Source organism: Neolamprologus brichardi, chromosome 5, assembly GCF_056152115.1.
Source record: "Neolamprologus brichardi isolate AB-2024 chromosome 5, ASM5615211v1, whole genome shotgun sequence".
NCBI lineage: Eukaryota > Metazoa > Chordata > Actinopteri > Cichliformes > Cichlidae > Neolamprologus > Neolamprologus brichardi.
The window spans coordinates 30,128,538-30,141,895 of record NC_142108.1 but is presented as its reverse complement, the minus strand read 5'-3'; the positions used below and the strand labels follow the sequence as shown (position 1 = coordinate 30,141,895).

Genomic DNA, 13,358 nt, shown 5'->3' with positions numbered 1-13,358 from the left:
CAATAAACCTGTGCATTTTGTGTTGATAAAATGCAATTGAAACATGTTTAGATGAAGTAAGGTGAGCTTTTGGAATATTTTAATACTTTGCAATATTGTCATTTTGATGCAGAATTTTCTTTTGTCCTTGACAGGTTAAACCACGATAAATAGCAATAGCATACACATGATTTTCCTGCAGTTTGAAACCTCGTGTGATCTTGTGATTTCATTGGTCCAGCAACTAACCACTCTTACTAGATTGTATCATGTCATCTCAACAAGAACAAATTAAGTTGTTGACTTTATATATCTATATTTATAGATATATAAACATAGATCCTACATGATTTAATTATGTTCAAGATAGAAACATGAAATTTTTGTGTTCAAATTACAAGGTAGACTTTTTTAATGAAACAACCACCCAATTTACTTTTTTCGGTATACCGAAAAAAGCAGAGGCAGCCTTCCTCAAACCACGATCCCAAGCACGCAAGACTGAAATCCTGTGCGATGTGGCAAGATTTAACATTGCTATATTATTTACTTACTTCGCTCGAACACGATATGAACAATTTAATCTACCCTCTCTGCATATAATGTAGTTTCTACACTATATAGTTACACTTAACTTTAAAGCATGAGGCAATTGTGTTAAATACACGCAAGATGCTTACATAAATCCAAGAGATGGCCAATCCCTATTTTTCAGTGTACATCAAACTTCATAACACTTCTTTCTGTTAGAGTCTGTTATTATAATAAAAGACTGGATTAACAAAGGAAAAAAGCTGATGTACTAATGCAAAACACGACATTTTATTGGATATAAAAAGAACATCTGAGCTGTGCAGCTGGGCAAAAGCAGGAAGGAAGTGAACCAGAAATGAATGGAAGCTGGTGTGTTTCTCTGGTCAGCGTCAGATAACACTCAATAAGCATGCTCGTTTATATATAAGAAGAAAATAATGTTAACATTGTAGATACATCTGTTTGCAGTGAATGTTATATGTGTGAGAGATGCTACCATCTAGAGGATTTATGTAAGCATAACATGATATAACTTAATAAAGTTATGTCAAATTGGTTTAAACAGAATGAAACCATCATTATTGTTACTATAGTTGAGAGAAGTGATTTAGAGATAAACAAAGAGGACAAATGTTATTCTCCTGTTAAAGCTTTTAACTTACTTTATTAGTTACTGTGCACAGAAAATATCATAATTATTTAAGTGTAAGTTTTCTCCTTGACTGTACCTTCAGTACAGGTCAGCATAAGGACAAAGGCTCTATTGCTCACACCTACAGAAATGCCACATGTGGTCAAATCATTTGTGTTTGTTGACATGTTTACTGTCATAGTTCCTGCTACCACCCACTCTGACAGTTAGCAGGTGACTGTACAAAGTTCCTGTCAGTATACTGGCAAAACTTTATAAGCGAAGTGCACGTGGTTTGCGACGACAAAAACGCCGTCGAACTGAGAAAAGTTTTGTTTACAGAGATTTTGAATTTATATTGCTTCTGAAATTGAAGTTATTAGTCTTTTTTCACTCGTCTGTGGGCATTCATTAGTGAGCCACAGCAGCATTTAGTTGTCATTGATGACCTTTATGTGTTTTGCCCTGAGCTTGTTTCTCTTGCTGTTTGACACATTTATGGAGGGAGGTGTGTGTGTGTGTGTGTGTGTGTGTGTGTGTGTGTGTGTGTGTGTTTTACATGCATCTGTCTGTGATCTAAAGGGCAAAGAGCCACTTGCATATCTAAATCGCCAGGAGGTGAGTGAAGATGACAGGACGTCGTTTTTTTTGAATGGCTCTCAGTGTCTGTTTAATTACTTTAAATAATTGCAGCTTTTTGCAGCTCGTCAGTGAGTTTAGGGTAGAACCATTATGAAGTGTTATGTTTTTCCAGATTTTCTGTCACATATGCTCTTACAATGGTAAATGCACATAGTAAAGATGGCAAAAAATGGATGTTAATAAGGTCACAGTATAAGGAATAAGTCCAAAGTTCAGGCTTCAGACTGCTCTTAATACTCTGTTAAAACTGTTTTTTTCTACTCCGGGATCTGTGCGATGTCAGTGATATAGCCCTCAAAGCAAACACAGTGTGATCTCACCCACTAGCTACTGATGACCTGTTACCTCAAAATTTCTGATGTACCTTTTACCTCATGTTTAGCATTATTGTTGTCATCATTTTGGTGTTTTGAAACCAGATGTGATGAGCTCACTCACGGACGGTCATTAGCTAGTGAGCGTATCCCGGATAATCCTTTTGAACTCGAATAATGAGCAAAATTTACCAAATAAAGTATTTGGTAAATTAAATATTAAAGTATTTATTACAAGTACATGTCCATGCAACAGTAATGTTAGGCTTGTTAATGCCGCTGGCAAACCTATATACTTAATCAGAGTGAGAAAAGTGAATAAATAAATAAAACATATGATGCTATTTATATGCTAGGTGGTTACATGATGGCATAAAATATCACGCATATTTAAACTTTTGTGGATATAAATGATAAATTGTTGTCCAACAATAAAATGATACTGAGCTTTTTAAAGGTTGTTTTGCATGAATAACAACTAAAAACCGGTCATTTTAGCACGTTGCTAGGTGGTTCCTTGGCAACATGATGACATTGTAATATCTGATATAGATAAGAACCTCCGGGGGCCTATGATGTACCTGTGTGCCAAGATTGGTTGTTTAGCTCCTGATGCTCTAGGAGGATAAACAAATAATCGTGCAAACAGAGATTTTGTGTGTTATTATAGAAGTTTGTTTCCAGCAGTGGAAAAAAAACAATCAAACATACAAACAATTTTTCAGCCATATGTGGCTATATCAGAATTTTGACTAACTCAAACATCTGAGGAAAAAAAGGCTTGAATTTCTGAAATAATAATTCCAATTTTGACTTATAGATGACAAAAATAATTGTTCTTTCAACTAAATAAATAAACTTTTTTTGCGTAATAAAAAAAATAAACTTCCGTTATATCAAAGTAAAGATGGCATGGAACTATTTATTGAGTACCTAACGTGGAGGTGGAGACTTCTAAGGTTCGAACTTTAATATTACTACATCTTGTTTTTGCTGGATGCTAAATGCACATTTCAGCTTCATGATTTTTTTTATAGACATAAGATATATATATAAAAAAGGTCTATCCTAGGCTTAGCGTTAACCATAACATACCCTAAAAAGTGTTGGTAGTCTCTCAATGCCAGATTAATAAAAACCATGAGTTACTAAAGCAATGTGACCTCAGTGGTCTTTGGCAAAGCCCTGTAAACGCTGTTTCAGAAGCTCCATTAGGTGTTGAATTGGTTTGCAGACTGTGAAAGGCAGGACATGATTTATAGATATCCTTCTCCTCCTGAAGTCCTCTATCAGAGTCTCAGCATTTGTTTTGCATTGACTGTTGTAGTCTTTTGTAATTTAATGAAAGTTCCCTCGCAGCTTTTAAAATGCGATTCCAACAGGGCATCGCTACTTTCTTTTTCGTTCTCAAATAACTGACAGCGCTAATTTGACTTTCATAATCACTGTTTAGTTGGGAATGAAGTGACAATAATAATGTTACAAACGGAGAGCTTACTTTTACTTTTTCTATTAGATGTGACAACGTGCCATTAAAGTAGTAATTTGTACCAAACCATGTGATACATTTGCTCTGAAAGGCTGCAAGATTTATCACTTTCTTTTTACACTGACTTTTTTTTCCATTTTTGCCACCTGAAGAATTTGCTAAACAAGATTGTTGCCCTTCACTTATTAACTGTTGATAGTCGCATATTCCTGTTATTAGTAACCTAGCGGCGTTACTGCGATTGAATGTATATGGAAGCATTAACCTCTTTATGAGCCGATATTTGAATAACTTGATGTAAAGTTTGTCAGAGGTGTTGACTGAGGCGGCGGACAGGATAATAATCATTTTGCTTCAAAGAGGGCGCCTCTCCCCTTCTGTACCTCTGCTTCATGACGCTCCGGGCAATCATGTGATCCGACCCTGCTTCATTCCAGATGCGTCAAGTGGCATGCAGGCGGAAACGAGCATTACTCTCACATTACCCTCAAAATAAAAGCCAAAAGTACCTTCTCGGCCTTAAGATTTGGTGGGTGGGTTAAATGTATTGATGTTTGTTCTGTTTTCGCAGTTCAGGTGAAACGTTATACTTTAACACACACACACACACAGACACACACATATATATATACTAAAAAAAATAATGTATTTGCTAAATATATTTTAAAAATAATTAAAACTCCACTTGTGTGGCTGTAAGTTTTGTGCAGTTCAGAGAGAGGATTTTAAAGAAACTGCAAAAATCTGTGAAAAGAATAAATGTTTCACATAGCAAAAGTTTCAAAGGCTGTTTTTTTTCCCTTCAATTAATGCTTGGATGCCTGATTTTTATTTTAAGCTTTTTCTGGGATTTTCTGTTGCTGCAGGGCTATATTTATCAGGAACCCTTTGCCCTGAGCTCCACATAGATTTGCATGGATTAGTGAAGCAATGTCAAATGTCACATGTTAAATTAGTAAATAAAATAAAATATTGTAAATATTTCCCTTTTTTTTTACACTTATAGGAGTACTGGGGTTTCTTTGAGACCTCTGGACAAATTAGCCAAGGCTCAAATCTAAGCCTGTTGACGTTCCCTTTTATTAAATGCATGGTTTAGAATTCTAAAGACCCTGACCCCTGTATATTTAATGGTGAAAAGTTAAACAAAACAACAACATAAATTGTCTTAGTAAGGTCTTAGACCACCATGTGCCACCAGATAATCCCTCAAAACCCAGATGTTCAAAAGATTTTCTTGCATTTGGTGGTAACAGTGGTGGAAAGTGCTGTCTAAAATTGGAAGTCTAAATTTCCAGTGTTGGATGGGGCTGAGAGCACATGACTGTGGAGGCCATTTATGACACATCACTGTGAGGACCTTTGCTATCAAAACAAGTCACAAGCTATTTGCATTTTTTAACCCAAAAAATTCCTTTTTGTTCTTCTGCAAAACATTAAGTTGGGATTATGACGGCTGATGTGATTTTTGTACTCAAATCCTTTAATGACTCATCGCTACCTATAAATCGGGACATTGTAGAGCACCATCATTGAGGTAGAAATGTATAATCATAGGATAAAGGTCATCATTCAGCCCAACTTCCTATTCGTGCCACTTCCCTCAAAGGCAGGTGTTCTGAAATGTCAGGTGCAGCCGGTGTATGATGGTGAAGTTTAAAAATATAAGGTGAAAAAAAAAATTATGACTTTTTTTTTTCCTTTTGCAGGGGAAATAACCCCATCACTATTACGTTACCTCCATTGTAATTACCGTTTTATGTTATTATTACTGGTTATACACATCAGTCCACAAGTTTTTTGTGTCTGAAGAAGGCCACAACAGAGACATTTTGTAAATTATTATGAAAGCTTGTTTTCAGGCCACGGAAAGAAATAAACAAAACAACCAAAACAATTTTAATTTTTTTTGCCAGCCATAGGCCAAACATGTGGGATAATATGTAATTTTCAACTTACTCAAACTTTTGGAAAAAGAAGTTTCAAGAAGTTATGAAGTCTAAAATTTGAAATGAGAACCAGTAATTTTGACTTGGATGGCATTTTTTTTTTAATTAATTAATTAATTTTTCAGTCAAAATAAGCTCCCATATATAATAGTAAGAAATGACCTCAAATTAGTGAACTGTGAACTGAAGGTCCAGTATACAATCAGCCAATGTTAGTCTTGTAGAGTGCAAAAATACAAATAAAATGAAAACACAGAAAAACATTAAATCAAAGATGTGTGACCTAACTGTATACACACCCTGTATTTGTTTTTGTGTGTGTAAATATGTCAGCAAAAAATACTTAAAAAGGACGAAAACATCTATTTTTAAGTGATTCGTTTCTGGGTAGTTCCGCTTATGCGTCCATTCGGCTTTTATTGTGAAAGCTTCCAGCGGAAGTCGAGTTTCTCCGTCCCGGAAAACTTGACCACGGTTCTTCGTTCCCAGGGTTCCGTGAGAGCCGTTTGCCCCACCCCGCCTCTACAACGCTATCTATCTCAATGTTCAATTCTCAGAGAAAAAAAAAAGGTGGGCAAAAATAATTCAGGGTAACACAGCAAAGAAACGAGTCTCACCTCCCCGACCGGTTCATCGGAGCAACCGCGGCCTGTCGGCGGTTAAAAATGACAGCGTCGCCGTTGGACCAGTGATTGAAAACACCGCGGTATGTTCATGTATCATGCACATGTAACCATAATCTACCATACGGATTCAAAGGGAATACAAAAATCCGAGAGACTTGACAGCGCCTTGTACCTGCGCCAAACGGGAAAATAACGGAGGATTTTCCACGAATATCACCTGGATATCGCGCTATATTCAAGGACATCCAGCTGCCAAACACCGCCTTAGCTCGGCCCCGGAGAAGCTTTCTGATGTGAGGAGAAATATAAATTGACGTTACGGAGAGAAAAAGGACGGAGAAGGGGCCTTGTTTCTTTCCCCCCTTTTTTTCTTTTCTTTTTTCTTTTTCATTTTTTCTTTTCTTTGGGGGGTGGGGGGGTTCTCGTGAAACCTCAGGAAAAAAAAGCCAAGCACCAGCATCTACTTACGGGGTAGAGGAAATAATTTGGACATCGGCTAAAAACTGGATCTTATTGATAAGGCTCCTATATATAATGTGACTGTTGTGGTGGAGACAGAAGCCCGGGTTGTAGCCTGATGATTCACATGCCGTCATTTTAAGAGAAAATATTTATTTTTTAATTTCTCCCCATCCGCCCTGTTAATGTGCTTTTTTTCCCTGGCCAGCCTGAGATAGGATTTCAAATAATAACCTGAAATTATATTTAAAGGGAGAGTCGATGGAAACGGGGCTCTTTTTGGTTGTGAGTGGAAATGAATTGAACGGCAGAGTAGTGAGGCATCTGCCAAAGATGGGCTCCGGAGGAGACATTTGCTGAGGAAGATTTAACATCAAAGCTTGAGAAAATATACATACGTGTATATTTAAAACAAAGGAGGAAAAGAAGGGGGGTTTAAAAAAACACCTTTAAGGAAGCTGGACCCCACCACCAGCACCATCGCCACCTCTAGACGCTCATTCATGTGCAGCCAGAAGCTGGAAATTTTACATCCACTCTCATATCAATGTTGATGACTTCATTGCGGATTTACAGTGGGGGGAAAAAATACAGGAATCAAGCATCTGAGAAGGGCGGCATCGTAGCTCTGCTCCTTTCTGACTGATCTGTTGCTGATAAATTGCCAGTAAATATCCACACCCCCCCCACCCCATCCCCTCCTCCACACATACACATTGTGCCAAAGCCTGGTGAAGCTCACTGTCTACTACCTGGCGTCTACTTCTTCTGCATCTGGCAAAATACATGTCACCCATTTTGAGCCAGGTGTTCCTCTCTTGGGCCAGTCTAGGAATTTGGGATTGATTAAAAAAAAAATCCTCTCTTTTCTGATCATCACCCTCTTCTTTCACCCACCTACCCCAACCATATCAACCGCCCTGCCTCCAAACCCCGAACCTGCAACTGGGTTTTTGGGAAGATGGGCTGCCTTGGCAATAGTAAGACTGAAGACCAACGAAATGAGGAGAAGGCACAGAGGGAAGCCAACAAAAAGATTGAGAAGCAGCTCCAAAAAGACAAACAGATATACCGGGCAACTCACCGGCTACTGCTGTTGGGTAGGTTTTGTGAAATTTAACATTACTGTTTCCATTTTGTTCCTACAAAACAGCATTTTCACCTGTTTAACTCATGTTGGTGCCACTGTAGCAGACTGTACCCATGAAAAGTGTGTAAGGACCACTGTTACAGCAAGGCGTCAAGAACTGATGCAACGCCATGAAGTCCCGACTAATTCGCTTCAAGCGTCTTGGCACAGGACAGTTGAAAAAGCAGGCCTGTCTGCATTCATGGGATATTATGGAGCATGATTGCAGAACATGTGAGAGAGAGGGGGGCAGACAGACACCAACATCTGTGTGAGGGAACCACACACACACACACAGGCACCACGCAGAGGCCGGGAGGCCACTCGCGGGCGTTTGTGCATGGCTCTTTCTCACCTCCACACATGTAAAAAAACCAAAACCAAACTTGTGATCTGGTTCATTTGTGGCTGCAGCGTACATCCTGGTTGAGCCTAGTTTTCATACTGCATATGACATACTTTTTTTTCTCTCTCTCTCTTTTTGCATAATCCCTCCACACCACCCACTCTGGAAATTAATATCCTCTAATTAGCCATTATTTGGTAAAGCTATTTTTGGCCTCATCACGAGAGCCTTCCTGACATGATGCAGTGCGAACCTTAAGGCCAGCCCTTGTGCTGGACTACAGAGTGCAAATTAGGATTACTAGTTTGCCTTGAATGCCTGTTTCTCTCGCTCTACGCCTTCTCTGAAAAGCAGGCCTGTAACCTGGCTGGCTCCTGGTGCTTGGGGATGGAGATGTGATGGCCGGGCTCCTTTCACACTCAGTTTTGCAAGGACACGTTGAAGGCTGTTCTTATCCAGAAATTTATTTTCTTAATTATTAACATCAGGGTTCAGGGTCTAGCAGTTTTTCTCCTGAATGACATGCTCGGGGAGAGAATAGTTGTCTACATGTTGGAGCTTCTTTTTTTTCTTCTTCCTTGGTCCTTGTCGCCTCTGGAAGAAGGGGCAGACTTTGGTGAAAGTGCACGTGTCGTGCATCAGCCTTCTCCCTATGTAAAACTACACAAGCTAAATGTATTTACGATTCAGTGTTGCATAAAATGCGTAGTACAAGTTAAAAGTAGTATCCTAGTGTTTAGTGCTTTGCCAAGGTGAGGTAGAACAATTCATGAAGTTACCTGTGGTTCCCAAGATAAGGGTTTGGCCACCCGGAGTGGGTCACAGGAGAACTCTAAGGGGTCATGAGGTTTGCTTTTCTGATCTGTGTGTGTTGCTTTGTGACATAATGGGTCTCAAAATTGTTCTTTAAATGAGACGTTTAAAGGGGAAATCTCTCTTTGGAGGAACTGCCTTTGGAAGAGGTCACTAGCCAGAAGTGGCAGGAACCACCGGTTTAATCTTTAACAATGCAGTGTGTATAATAAGCTGACCTTTTTTTTTTTTTAATGTAAAATCAGAAACTGCAAAGTAACAAATACATGAAGTAATGTTTTAAAAAAGGATATTTCCTTCTTAAACACAGTGAAGTAAAATGCACTGTCGAAATGGGAATACTCAAGTAAAACTCAAGTTTCTTCATACATAAGATAAGAGCAGTCAATGATAAGAGCAGTAAAAAGAGATAAGAAAAGTAAAAGGTTTTTAGGTTGGGTACATCGAGGTCTCGCCTTTTGGCTTTTGTGTAACATGCACTGTTTAAAAGTAGGTAAGGCCTGTGACAGGGCATGTCTGTGCACAATGGACAGGACTTCTCTGCTAAGGTGCAACATTGTTGTAGTTCAAATCATTATAGGCGTCGCTGTTTAGTGCTTCCAGGACTCGTCTAACCTTGGAACATCAAAATGCCTTCCATCTCTGCTCCTTCCTGGATATTTTAGTTGCTTGTACAACTTCAGGAAACTCTTGTCTGACTTGTTGTTTCTCTGCTTTCAGGGGCTGGTGAATCCGGGAAAAGCACGATAGTCAAACAGATGCGAATATTGCACGTTAATGGCTTCAACGCAGAGTAAGTTTCGCTGGTTCCCCCTCAGTTCACTATTCACTAAACACTCCCACAGTTTCTCTTTAGAGGAAAGGAACCCATTTAGATGGATATCTGCTCAGGTACTGACATATTTGTTGACCAAATACCTAAATTATGTAATGATGTTTTGGAGAGGGGTAATGGAGCATTAAGAAGATACCACTGATACAAAATACCTTTCCCACCAGTCTTCAAGTTTTCAGGTAGAGCAGGAGACTTGGTTAGTTATTACTTTTAAAATCGCCTTAAATACAGAAGTAAAAAGAAGCATTGGATGTTACTGTTCTTACCTATAAATCATTTCTTTAACCATATATTTAGAAGTGATGAATTTTTATATTATAGCTAACAGTAATACTGTATTTGAAGTGTTAGTTGGACAATGAAAGAAAAAAACAAAATGTTATTGGATTCATTGTGAAAATGGTAAATCAGATTGACAGCCTTTTATGATAACTGTTTAAAAAATATTCTATACATGTCTATACACCAACAAATTCCATATATATATATATATATATATATATAGTATTTTATCATAGTGGGTTAAACCAATATGCATCAAGTGCAGTATTTTAAGAGGCATTTACCTTTTTCTAAAACCTCGTAATGCAGCGAGTGTAAACTGTTTTTAGATTGCAGAAGCACTGCTGCAGTAGTTCCTTACTTTGTATTAACTTCATGCACAGCAGGATCTTCTGGTTTTTACCTTTTCTAAAATCAGTAGCGATGCATGCTGGTTAAATATACTCCACATTGTTTATAAGAATTAAAACAGACTTCCAGGTCCTTATGTCACAGCTCGGCTCGACGCAACATAAAGTGTAGACTGAGTCCAGAGTTTGCAGAAACATTGGTTTTTATTTTAAATTACTTAACCTCAGCTAAAGACGACAGCCCGGAGAGCATGAAGGTAAGAAGTGGCATCTTTCCCCGAGCCAACCTGAGGCATGCCTTTATCCACGCCTCGTCAGGTGTAGACAATTGAGAATTAAGCCTCTGCAACACCCAGAGGCTCTTTCTTCCAGAAAACCATTGTTAGTAATGACACCTGTCGTTAAGTGCACTGACGTCAACGTGACGTCGGCAGAGCACGTACTCGCATTCTAGCTACGATTAGCATCAACCAAATCAGTGAGGAGACAAACTCCAGTTTGTCCTGACCTGTTATGCTTGTCATTTATATGCAGTCTACAGTGGCTGAAAGATAAATGTACACCTTGGTGTCAGTATAAGGATAAAAAAGTTTATTTAATAAGATGAATATTTGCTAGCCAAGTTGCATCAGATGGTCTTCTGGCCAGTGTTAGCTAACATTAGCCTAACTGCTGGTATGGACAGATCACTGCCCAACATAGCAGGTGGACATCCTTCTAACCAACCATTTCCTTTCTAACTTAGATACAATAGAGCTTGATTTAAACATTTCCATGGTAACACCGATCTCCTGTCAATCATACTGGTAGAAGATCGCTGCCATTTGATTGGTTATATATTTTTTTTCTGTAACATGGTGAATATAATGTCTTTAAGGAAGGTTGATATCATACCATCGTTTCACAATATCAAACCTCGTGTTATGTTCACTTTGGATCACTACAGGATTATGGCTCATAATCAAAATCCCTATGGAGAACTCAGCTGAACTGTGTACCATCTGAAGTAACATGAGTTTGTCTTTTTTTGTACTTACTGCAAGTTTGCGTTGGTGTCTGAGTTGTGCTGTGAGCCAGCTGTTTGTTAACATTACTGATAAATAGACGCAGTGACTGAAAAAGGTTGCTTAGAGAAAGTTTAAGCAGCAAAATGCCTTTTAAAGGTAATTACACAGCTTTAGATGTGCTTTATGTTGTCTCGCATTTATAACAAAGAAATAAAAGGTTTTTCCTTTTGGTAAACTGTAAAATTTACTAAACATATTCTCACTTTTTCAACCCGATGTTCTTAACAGAGGGGAGGAGCGCCTGTCATTCCTGTGAGTTAGGAAAATAAAGTTGTTGGGGGTTTTTTTTGTATTGTTGTGGAGCAAATAGTGAAAAGTTGTGTGGCACAGGAGGAAGGCTTTGTCCTTGTCAGCTTTTCATGTGGAAACATGGCTTTGGGTGCTTTTAGCCACCCTGTCTTGTGAATTTCCTAAAACTCCTTCCCAACTTGATGCAGTGGAAATAAAAGTCACATTTTTCTATTCTTAATCATCAGTTTCCTTGAAAGGGATTTTGGGCTAGAAGCATCATCATGTGCTTATTTTTGGGTCGCATCAAACAGACGCTTCTCACAGACCCAGGCGCCCCGGTGCAGTGATGAATTCCCAGTCTCTGTTAGGGTTCCTTTTCACTCTGTGGGTTTCCCCCTCTGCATGCAAGGCTTTGCCATTCAGTGTAAGGTGCCGGTAGTGGGATGATGATGATGGTGGTGTTTAGTGACACACCAGGAAATGGGTGGGGGGCACGAGAGGTGACTGAGCAGGACAGCTCCCTTTAATAGAGGTGATCTGTTATTTACTTATTTATCTTGTGGGGGTCCTAGTGTGAAGAATATAGCCTTTGAGTGAGTTTCATTACATTCACATGGAGCCTCAATTCCCTCACTCACGTTGCTTCCTCACATCCTAGCTCCTCCCAGCTAGGATGGAGGTGAAGCTGCCGTGTTCTGCGTTGTTTGCTGCTTGCTTGTATGCTTTTGATTGGCTGGGATTTCTTTATGGGTAGGGTTATATCACCACATGCTACTTTGGCATGTTCTTAACAATGCTTGCAATCACTTTGTTGTATTTTCAGGCGGGTGGGAGTGTTCACATAGATGTAGCCAAAAAGCATCAGGACAATATTTTTTTTATTTAATTATTTGTTTTTTTTAGACAGGCTACAACTGTTGAGTCAACCAATAAGCCAACTGGAAGAAAATATAAACAAGTTAGACAAAGAGAATGAAACACATGACAAGGTTGGGTCGCAAGGTAAACCCATAGACTAACATCAAACTGAGTATTTGTGCCATCACCATTTTATTTGTTTTTTAAAATAAATCGAGACATTATGAGTGAGAGATGGATCTGACTGTGAAGCAGAGGGACGCGAGTCATAGGCTAGCAACTTGCTTTTTAAGCTCACTTTAAAGCATACCGTGGTAATATAGAATGATGTTAATAATTTGATATAAAAGCTGTAGCCTTTACAGTTAAGACATTTCATCAAAGCATCTATTCCACAATACAATTTGATTCCTCGAAACTCGGTGCTTGACAGCTTGATGTCAGTTGAGCCCTACACTAGAGGTGCTGTGTCTCGCTTTTACAGGGCCTTACTAGATATATACAGTCCTTCATCTGATACTTTTAGGGAGCAGTGGCAGGAAGAACTGGGGTTGGATGTTACTGATGATGTTTGGCAAGAGTGCATTAAGAATATATATTGTAGTTCTATAAATGCTAGACATTGTCTGATCCAATTTAAGGTTGTGTATAGGTTGCATTTTTCTCTCACTAAAGTGGAAAAAATATATAAGAACGTTTCAGCCCTCTGTGTTAAGTGTTCAAGTGGTCGAGGAACTTTATCTCACCTTTTATTTCAATGCCAAAAACTACAGCTTTTTTGGAATCATTTGTTAGATTTTCTGACCAAAGCCATTGGCAGGGAG

The 13,358-nt window shown here is 38.7% G+C and overlaps 1 protein-coding gene across 2 annotated transcripts in view; it reads left to right on the top strand.

Annotated features, from left to right (window-relative positions):
- The first annotated feature begins 6,894 nt into the window (after window positions 1–6,894).
- Window positions 6,895–13,358, top strand: part of LOC102788485 (guanine nucleotide-binding protein G(s) subunit alpha-like) — a 36,249-nt gene continuing 29,785 nt past the window's right edge. For both annotated transcript variants that reach the window (XM_006782747.2, XM_006782746.2), the window contains exons 1-2: window positions 6,895–7,723; window positions 9,632–9,704. In XM_006782747.2, the coding sequence (XP_006782810.1) occupies window positions 7,585–7,723; window positions 9,632–9,704 (212 nt within the window). In that variant the 5' untranslated portion in view covers window positions 6,895–7,584. The remainder of the gene's footprint in view (window positions 7,724–9,631; window positions 9,705–13,358) is intronic.